Raw genomic sequence first — 9,984 nt, forward strand, 5'->3', positions numbered from 1 at the left:
TAAAAATAAATGAATGAATTTATGTGCTGTAAAAGGAATAAAATACTTCAGGGCCACATCCTGTGGTAACAATAACTCTGGTTGATTGTTGTTGTTTTTTTTATCCGATAACAGAATTAGACCGAGTGTTTTATTCCTCACTTAAATGAGTTTTGTTTAACAGCAATTGTTGATGTCTTTGGAGAGGCTTTGAATCAGAGCTCGCTCTCAGTTCTTTCATCAGCTGTAAACACAAGACACATTCATCAGCTGGCGAGTTCGAGAGCAAACCCGATTTCTCCACCTGAAAAGACCATCACACCTTAGTTTCAAGGAAAATAAAAGGGAGAAAAATCTATCGTGTAGCTCATACTATTATAAGCCAAGCACATTATCCATCTTGTGTTGTCAGGCGGCTTGTTGGAGGCACCAAAGGGAAACGTTGTTTAAAGACACATCCATTTTCTTTGCTGAATAAATAATCAAAGTCACTTTCTCTCAGTGAAACCCATAGGCGCTGAGATCCCACGACATCACCCTGGCCTCCTGAATATTAATCACTTGTTATTGATACTCTCTGTGACAAATACATAAGATAAAAGCATAAGAAGCTCCTCTTTTGTGTATAATAACATCATGCACTGAGATGACAAGAACACAGTGCACAATTATTCATTCTGATCCTGCATCCTGCCAAATTACAGCCACAAGAGGAGAAAATAAAAGAGTGTGAGCGAAACAATCTCGCTGACATTTCCCATAATCAAACCCACGACGTAAACAGACCTGTATTTACCGCATCTTTGTTGTGCCGATATAATGATTGGCTCCGCCCCTTCACTCGCATTTGATTATTTATTCCAGAATGAAGCTGTCACTCTGTAATCTTCCGTCATTACAGAATGTAAAAGATGATGATGGAAGGAACAAAGATGATGGAAATGTAAAGTCATGAGATCTTTTCTCTGATGATCAGAGCTTTCATAAGTTTACGAAAAAACAAAAAAACTGTTTAAATGTATTCTGCATCTCAGCAAATCGTACAAAAAATGAAAATCAGATCAAGTTACACTACCGTTCAAAAGTTTGGGGTCACCCAGACAATTTTGTGTTCTCCATGAAAAGTCACACTTTTATTTCCCACCATAAGTTGTAAAATGAATAGAAAATATAGTCGAGACATTTTTCTGGCCATTTTGAGCATTTAATCGACCCCACAAATGTGATGCTCCAGAAACTCAATCTGCTCAAAGGAAGGTCAGTTTTATAGCTTCTCTAAAGAGCTCAACTGTTTTCAGCTGTGCTAACATGATTGTACAAGGGTTTTCTAATCATCCATTAGCCTTCTGAGGCAATGAGCAAACACATTGTACCATTAGAACACTGGAGTGAGAGTTGCTGGAAATGGGCCTCTATACACCTATGGAGATATTGCACCAAAAACCAGACATTTGCAGCTAGAATAGTCATTTACCACATTAGCAATGTATAGAGTGGATTTCTGATTAGTTTAAAGTGATCTTCATTGAAAAGAACAGTGCTTTTCTTTCAAAAATAAGGACATTTCAAAGTGACCCCAAACTTTTGAACGGTAGTGTACATGCCGGGGAGTTTCATTTAAAAATACATTTGAATTGTAAACACATAATATTTAATGTGAAATAACACTTGTGCCTGCTATCAAGACTAAAATGATTGACAAGCGCGAACAATATCGAAGTGAGTTTGCACATGGCGAATTGTCCTTGTTATTAATTGAAAATGAAACTTGCCAAAATATTATTTGGAAATAAATAAACACATAAATTCATATGCTCTTTAAATGCTGTTAGAAGGATAAATATGAGGTAAATACTGAAATTTATTCTATCCACATTCACTGGATATGAGCAATCGTGAACTCTGATTGGCTACTCTACTACTAGGCTATCAGCTCATATACAGTGAGTCGAGAAAAACAAAATGGCAGAGTGCATCAAGTCAGATATATCACTTTGTTATTAAGTATTTTAAAGAAACAGAAATAGCTAAAAGGATATAGTTGTTGTTTTTTTCACAATATCTCCTGTTCCACAGTTCAGCCCAGTCGGTGTCGCCAAACCACCAAAAACATAAAAGAAGAAGAAGAAAATGGTGACGCATGGTACTGAACCAGTTGAGGATGAAATAAAAACTCTACTCGAAAACAAAACCCCAAAAATAATTAAAAACACAACAAAATATGGAATGAAAGTATTTGATAGTAAGAATGTATCTTTTTAAAAATTATTTTTCATGAATTATTATCATCATCACATTTTTAAGGGGGGCAGCATGGTGGTGTAGTGGTTAGCGCTGTCGCCTCACAGCAAGAAGGTCCTGGGTTTGAGCCCCGTGGCCGGCGAGGGCCTTTCTGTGTGGAGTTTGCATGTTCTCCCCGTGTCCGCGTGGGTTTCCTCCGGGTGCTCCGGTTTCCCCCACAGTCCAAAGACATGCAGGTTAGGTTAACTGGTGACTCTAAATTGAGCGTAGGTGTGAGTGTGAATGGTTGTCTGTGTCTATGTGTCAGCCCTGTGATGACCTGGCGACTTGTCCGGGGTGAACCCCGCCTTTCGCCCGTAGTCAGCTGGGATAGGATCCAGCTCGCCTGCGACCCTGTAGAACAGGATAAAGCGGCTACAGATAATGAGATGAGACATTTTTTCAGAAGTTGCTCCTGTCATTTCGCCAATTTGTTTACATTCTAAGCGGGAATGATTTTTGTATAAAGTTATTATTTATCAAATTTGCAAATGATAAATATAAAAATGCTCTGTTTCTCAAAATCCAGTGAATGGGGAAAGAATAAAACAGTTATTCCACTCAATCTCGTCGTATATGGATTATAGACAACTCAGTGCTACGCGCCTCGTCGGCTATCAGCTCATGTACGACTCAATTTCGTGGAATAACTGTTAAATATAACCAACTTTTCCACAGTGATGACCTTTTCAGTCTTTTTAATCTTGAATTAATTTGAAAAATTGTAATATAGAGTAACATTATAGTTTGTTTTTTGTGAGGTTTCCTTAATTTTATTACCTGCCCTTTGGTTGTATTACTTTACACACTATCTCTATTCCTGAAGTGAATTTTAGATTGGAGTAAATCACACTGCAGGCGATAATAATTGGTTTCAAGTGAATCTGCCCTGTTTCAAGTTTTTTTTTCTTTTTTTAAGGAAATAAAAATGGCATTTTAATTTCATTCTCTGTTATTATTATTATTATTATTATTATTATTATTATTATTATTATTATTATTATTTTACTTTATTATAAACTTAAATCTGTGAGATTTGTTTTACTTTATGTATTTACAGATTTATTTTCTTGCTGGTGATATTTTTTAGCTTGCTTTTTTTCATTTTGATATAAAACATTTGATTCAGTAAAACACATGCGAATTATCTTCCCGTTCACTGCACACGCTCACTACATCAGGCCATTTTTACCCAAAATTTGAGATTCGACCAAAGGGAAAAGAAAAATACCGATTACAGTCAACCTTACTGCAATTTGTAAATACCTGGAAAACACCATGCAGGGAGACATTATTTCTCCATGTTTTTATTTATTTATATTTCATTCATGATTGTAGAATTTAATAATGTACCATAAATGACACAAGCACTTTTCCTACATCACATAAAATGTTCAGTCTCAGCAAACTTTTTTTTTCTTTTTTTTTTAATTGACTAAAAATAGATCTTAGGATATAAAACATTCAGATATGTAAATATTGTTTTCAAAATGTTTGAATGGTATTTGAATATGTAAATGAGCTCTGATAGACCTTTGAGCCAGCAGTGTGAAAACGTCTCAGGAATCAGCAGCATTTATGAAACTGATGAAACTTGAAATCAACCTCATATTGTCCATAATGATCAGAGCAAAGAGTGAAGCTGGATCATGTGACCTAATTAATATTCATGACATCATTACATCATTAGAGTTTATAAATTAAAATGAATATTGAATGCAGACGAATATCTGCAGTGATTTCCTGCGTGATGGGATTTTTCATGAGTGTTTTCTTTGCTGTAGTGTGACCGCTATGTGTGGTGTGTTCAACCGGTCTCTCAAACACACACACACACACACACACACACACACACACACACACACACACACAAACAATGCTGAGTTGCATTTTCATTGCTTCCAGAAGGAGAAGACAGAATTGTATCTCTCTATCTCCCGTCTATTTGCTCTCTTTTTTCTCAGGGCTTCTTTTTTTGTCTCTCTGTCTCTCCTCCCTCCCCCATCTCCCATTCTGTTTCTTCTTGTCATTTTTCTTTTTTCCATCTTTTCCACAATTCTGCTGCTCTATTTATCCCTTGGCCGTCATTCTCTCTCTCTCTCTCTCTCTCTCTCCTCATCAGTGCCATCCCTGAATCTGCATTTATACTAACTGTTCTCTCTGACAGGCATTTGGTGCTGAAGGGAAGCTCACACACACACACACACACACACACACACTGACAGAACAGCAGCTCTGTGCATAATTAAACCTCAGCAAAGTTAAGGACAGAGCGAGTGTAATCTCGGCCAGAGGATCCTCCACAATCAACACACCGCCACCGGCCTGGAGGAAGCAGAGTGGGAAAATAAATAAATAAACGTGCTGATTCATAACAGTTATTTGAAACACACACGCAGGCATGTTACTATTTTTATAGAGTCTTAACATTGGGTTTTACAAGACGACTTAAAAATGTTGTGTTTATTAAATTCTAAAATTACATTCAGTAACATTTTCCTGGTCAATGTGAACATTAACCTCAGTAACCTTCAGACTGAAATTAATTTTAACCTCAATTACTCTAACTTTAAGCTCAATGACAAATTTTAACCTCAGTTACACTAACTTTTACCTCAATGACACTAATTTTAGGGGCGGCACAGTGGTGTAGTGGTTAGCGCTGTCGCCTCACAGCAAGAAGGTCCGGGTTCGAGCCCCGGGGCCGGCGAGGGCCTTTCTGTGCGGAGTTTGCATGTTCTCCCCGTGTCCGCGTGGGTTTCCTCCGGGTGCTCCGGTTTCCCCCACAGTCCAAAGACATGCAGGTTAGGTTAACTGGTGACTCTAAATTGAGCGTAGGTGTGAATGTGAGTGTGAATGGTTGTCTGTGTCTATGTGTCAGCCCTGTGATGACCTGGCGACTTGTCCAGGGTGAACCCCGCCTTTCACCCGTAGTCAGCTGGGATAGGATCCAGCTTGCCTGCGACCCTGTAGAACAGGATAAAGCGGCTACAGATAATGAGATGAGACACTGATTTTAACCTCAGTGACACCAACTTTAACCTCACTGACATGAACTTTGACCTCAGTGACACTAATTTTAACAAAAATTAAACTCAATTTAACCTAAATTGCACTAACCAAAATGAGACTAACTTTATCCTAATTGATACTAACTTTAACATCAATAATTCTGACTTTAACTGCAGTAACACTCACATTATCCTCCGTACCACCAACTGTAACCACAACAGTGCTAACTTTAACCTCAGTGACACTAAAATTAATCTAAATAACGCTAACTTTAACAGAATAACATAACATTGACCCACAGTTATAACGTTAACTATAACTTTATACTCCATAACTGTAACCAAAACCTTCTTTGACATTTTTGTATTTTTTTTTCTGTAACTCTAAACACAGTAACACTAACTTTAACTTTCACCTCAGGAAGACTTTAACCTCAGCAAAATGAATTTTAACCTCAATAAGCATTCAACTTTAACCTTCAAGTGCACTTTAATCTCAGCACCTCACCATTAAAACCACTGGTCAGATTTAAACCTGAAGAATGTACTTCTCATCACAGGGTCCAGTATCGTCTCCCTGCACAGTCAAAATCATTTTCTATTACTATCATCACAAGGAGAAAATGGAACCAACCCCCCCCCCCCCCCCCCCCCCACACACACACACACACACTTGATTCATTTTTTTTAATTAGTGAGACTGAGAGCATGAGGAAATTCTGAGTGCAAATCCTACATGATGAAGGGAGAAAGGAGACATGAGAGAGAGACAGAGAGAGAGAGAGAGAGAGAGCATGGAGGAGCAGAAAGGTTTTCAATCTCCTCTGCCATGCGATGACTTCCTATCTCACTACAATGTGACATTTATCTGCTCTCTCCAAGAAACCTTCTTCACCAGCACTTAACCTTGCACAGAAGAAATACAAAATAAATAAACACCACTGATATAAAAATGGCACTCAATCGACTGCAGTGCACCAGGAATCCAAATCCCTCAGTTATCCTGCTGAAGAAGGAGCACATTCTGTGGCACAAAACAGTCATGACGCTAACACAGCCAGAGAAGGAAATATCCATCGTGTGCTGAGCTTTCTGTGGTCTTTTCCATCATCCTCACACAGTCAGAGTCGCATTAGGACACCAGAATTAGCCGGGAACGCATCTGCTTAATTCATCTCGGAGATGAATGCTTGCTTATTGCATTTGTTTATTTATTTCTGCTGATCAAAAGAAGCAATGATCTATTTAAAAAGGCCTTTTAATTGCTGCTCGTGAAAAATTGATATGCTGCCTAAGGACGTTTTATTGTGTCCCTGTGATGTGGGAAAAAAAGCAGAAGTGTAAAGCTTGTATTTACTTCACATGCTCGTGTGTCATTAAAGCCTGAGCGAGAGAGAGAGAGAGAGAGAGAGAGAGAGAGAGAGAGAGAGTAATTAGCTGATCCGCTGCCAAACTTCGGGCTCAGAGAGCGTTTTCCACCTCACTGAGGTTGAGGACGGAACCTCAATCAGCACTCCGGCCCCAAAGTGCACTAAGCTAAACGATCCACTGGCAAAATGCAATATGTCACCGTCTGAGCTCCGCCTGATGGATATACAACGCTAATACGGCCTCGTGTTCGAGGATTCCTCGTGTTCAGAGATTTGACCAAATAATTCTTCTTGCACCAGTTACTGAATAAAGCTAGAGCTCGTGCAGGGAGTGTGATTAGTGGTCATTTGGGGTTAGTGTTGTTTGGGTTGAGTGTTGTGTAGGTTTAGTCATCACTCTGGGTTAGCGCTCATAGCCTGAAAGGCTTCTTGCTTGCTACAATCTTCAAAAAAGGGGAACTTTGGCACCTACAAAAGTTCTAGTTTCAAAGACTTGAGAATCAGGAAGCTTTTTGTTTTAAAATGTCCCACATAGAACACTTAAGGATTCTGGCATAGGGACAAAAGAAAAACCCCTCAGGTTTCTCATTTTTTACGTACTTGTTAAAAAAAAGAAAAAAGAAAGGAAAAAAACTCCTATGGATTTCTACAAATCTATAATTTACTGGATGTTGAAACTGTCCAGCTTAATGCAAATGTAAAAGTCAAATTATGCATTGAGGAAAACAAATGAGAAAGAAAGAAAAAGAAACCAAAGAGAAGAAAATCCAAAAAATGAGAATGAAAAGAAGACAAAGAAAGTTATAAGAAAGGAATTGCAAATGAAAAAGAAAGAAAATTAAAAAGAGCATGCATGAGCATCCGGAAAAAAACGAGATTTTTTTTTGAAAAAAAAAAAAGAAAATGAATGAAAAAGAAAAAAAGTAAGCAATGAGCAGAAATAAAAATAGAAAATTGAAGAAAAACAAAAAAGAAAAAGGAAGAAGAGGAAGAAAAAATTAGAAGAAAACGAAGAAGCTGAATCACAAAACAGGAAATGGAAACCAGAAGGAAAGAAAAAGAACAATAAAAAATGGAAACTCAGGAGGTAACGAAAGGAAGAAGAAAACAGTTTCCTTCCTTTTCAAGGCTATAAAAAGACAAAAAAAGACAAAATAAGAATTCAATAATCTTTTCCAGCTTTAAAGTGATTGTCGTGTCTGCAGTTTGACTTTCACTGTGAACGCATCATGAACATGACATTTTGGTTGCTTTCCTCTCCAGAACATGTGCTTGTTGAGGCCAAAGTCCCAGCCACACATCTCTGTTTTTTTTTTTTTACATTTTCCTTGTCCAATAATAATCTCTGAAATTAAATTGAAGATATCAAACAATAGCATCGAAAGAGCATCAACCAATCACACCGTCATGAAGGGACTGGATCACACACTCATGATGAACATTTATTCCAAAGATCTCTTTTTTATTCCAGCTATCTAACATGTTGTGTATCTACCAGCGAGGGACGGACCAAAGCCAGAAATCTATCGCTTGCTGAGGAAATCTAACACACACCTGGTGACCCCACTCCAACACGCTCTGCTTTAACACACAGGATCTGTTCCGCTCTGGGGCTCCTGAATGATTCAGAGCTCCCCCTGATGGTGTCCCTGAATCAAAGCTTTCACCTTGATGCACTTTCTAGACAACTTCTTCACTGATGGGGACCAAAGTGCATGAAGCCCCAAAGCAGAAGCTTCTAAACAATCCAGAAAGAATCCAGAGAAGCCATACCGAGCCGCACAGATACTCCTGACTCCAGACACCAGAACGTCCCATCAAACAATATCCAAATTCCTCCCTCACAGTTTGCTCTATTTCTATTCACCATCCATTCTCTCAATCGCCTCCAATTCTGTATCTTCTGCACCAAAAATTTAACGTTTGCTCAAATGTGCATTTCCTGAAAGTGTCAATAAACCACATTGGATCTTGAATCTAATTCCTTTGTGAAGCTTGAATTTATCTTTGGAGAATTAAATTTCTAGATTTTTTTTCCTACTTCATTCCCAACTGCACAAACCTTCATAAAGCAAAAACAAACTTTTTATTTTTTTCTGTGTGATCAGCAAGCTAAACATCCAGCTGACAGCAGAATCACTCACCCTGCCAACGAGGATCGGATCACGTCCAGAGAATTCCTCCAGCACGAACATTTGATTCCAAACCCATCCTCTTTTGGCCCGATGGAGGATGCTTCGTCCTTCCAGCTGGGAAGTCTCGCTTTCTGAACTCGGCCTTGTTTCTAAACGATGTGACTGGTTGACAAACGGCGCCGAGGAGCCGAAGCATACACAGGTAATCCACGCCAGCAAGATCCGAGTCCACACGTCTCTGTGCATCTCCTCTCTCCGTTTCGGCATCTTCAGAGTCTGGCTTTTCTAGATCTCTCCTTTCTTGTTCTTACTCCAGTTCTTCCAAACTTGTTACTCTTTCCGTCCTTGTGTCCCGAAGCTTGAGTTCATGGTGTCATGGAAAAGCTGAGGTTTGTCTCAGATTGAGTGGAGAATAAAACGTAATCCATTGAGCATCGGTCTTCTGTGAAGGAGATGAGAAATTATTATTAGTAAAGCAAGCTTCGATACTTTGGAAGGAAGAGCCAAGGTCAACATTCTGTGCTTGGAGCTCTGTGATGCAGGAAATTATATATATATATATATATATATATATATATATATATATATATATATATATATATATATATAATGTCAAGTTTGTTTTCAAAAACCATCAAACATCCTTTTATTGTCCTTGTAACAAGTTGTCCTTCTGTAAATGTCCTTGTCCAAGTCAAGATTTTAAACACTATCCAAGTAATAAATGTCCTTTCAATCCCATAAAATATCCCTCTCCCGGGCTTTCCCTGCTTTCCCGGTTTATTAATGGCTGCAGGAACCTGCACCAGCAGCCGCACTGACTCTTCAGCTGTCAAACACTCTATTAGGCTGTGCTCTCATATGTGATATTTTAATCACGGCATGAGCGTCTCAGAAATCGATATGACGCATGCAACTGAAATTCAATGTATTCAGAAATGATCAGGAGTCTGTAAGCTACAGGGTTGAAGAAGTACAAAAGAAAAAAAAAAACATTAAATAACAACACACACTTCAACCACAATGCAGGATGGAGATATCATGCATGGTGGATGTTTCTCAACAGTGAAATGGCTTATTATTATTATTATTATTATTATTATTATTATTATCTAAGAATGCTGTGCAAATTAAGACTGGAGTGAGGATTTAAAGTGCCGGAACCCAAAGGTGGTTCCTCAGAGGTTAGGAGGTTAAAAAATGAGCACA

At 38.4% G+C, this 9,984-nt stretch overlaps 1 protein-coding gene across 1 annotated transcript in view; it reads right to left on the reverse strand.

Moving 5' to 3' along the window:
• Positions 1 to 9,984, reverse strand: part of cdh8 (cadherin 8) — a 277,193-nt gene that overhangs the window by 266,471 nt on the left and 738 nt on the right. Inside the window, exon 2 of the mRNA XM_060911845.1 lies at positions 8,785 to 9,217. Coding sequence (XP_060767828.1) covers positions 8,785 to 9,042 — 258 coding nt within the window. The 5' untranslated portion in view covers positions 9,043 to 9,217. The remainder of the gene's footprint in view (positions 1 to 8,784; positions 9,218 to 9,984) is intronic.

The sequence above is a fragment of the Neoarius graeffei genome, chromosome 27 (genome assembly GCF_027579695.1).
Source record: "Neoarius graeffei isolate fNeoGra1 chromosome 27, fNeoGra1.pri, whole genome shotgun sequence".
NCBI classification, from domain to species: domain Eukaryota; kingdom Metazoa; phylum Chordata; class Actinopteri; order Siluriformes; family Ariidae; genus Neoarius; species Neoarius graeffei.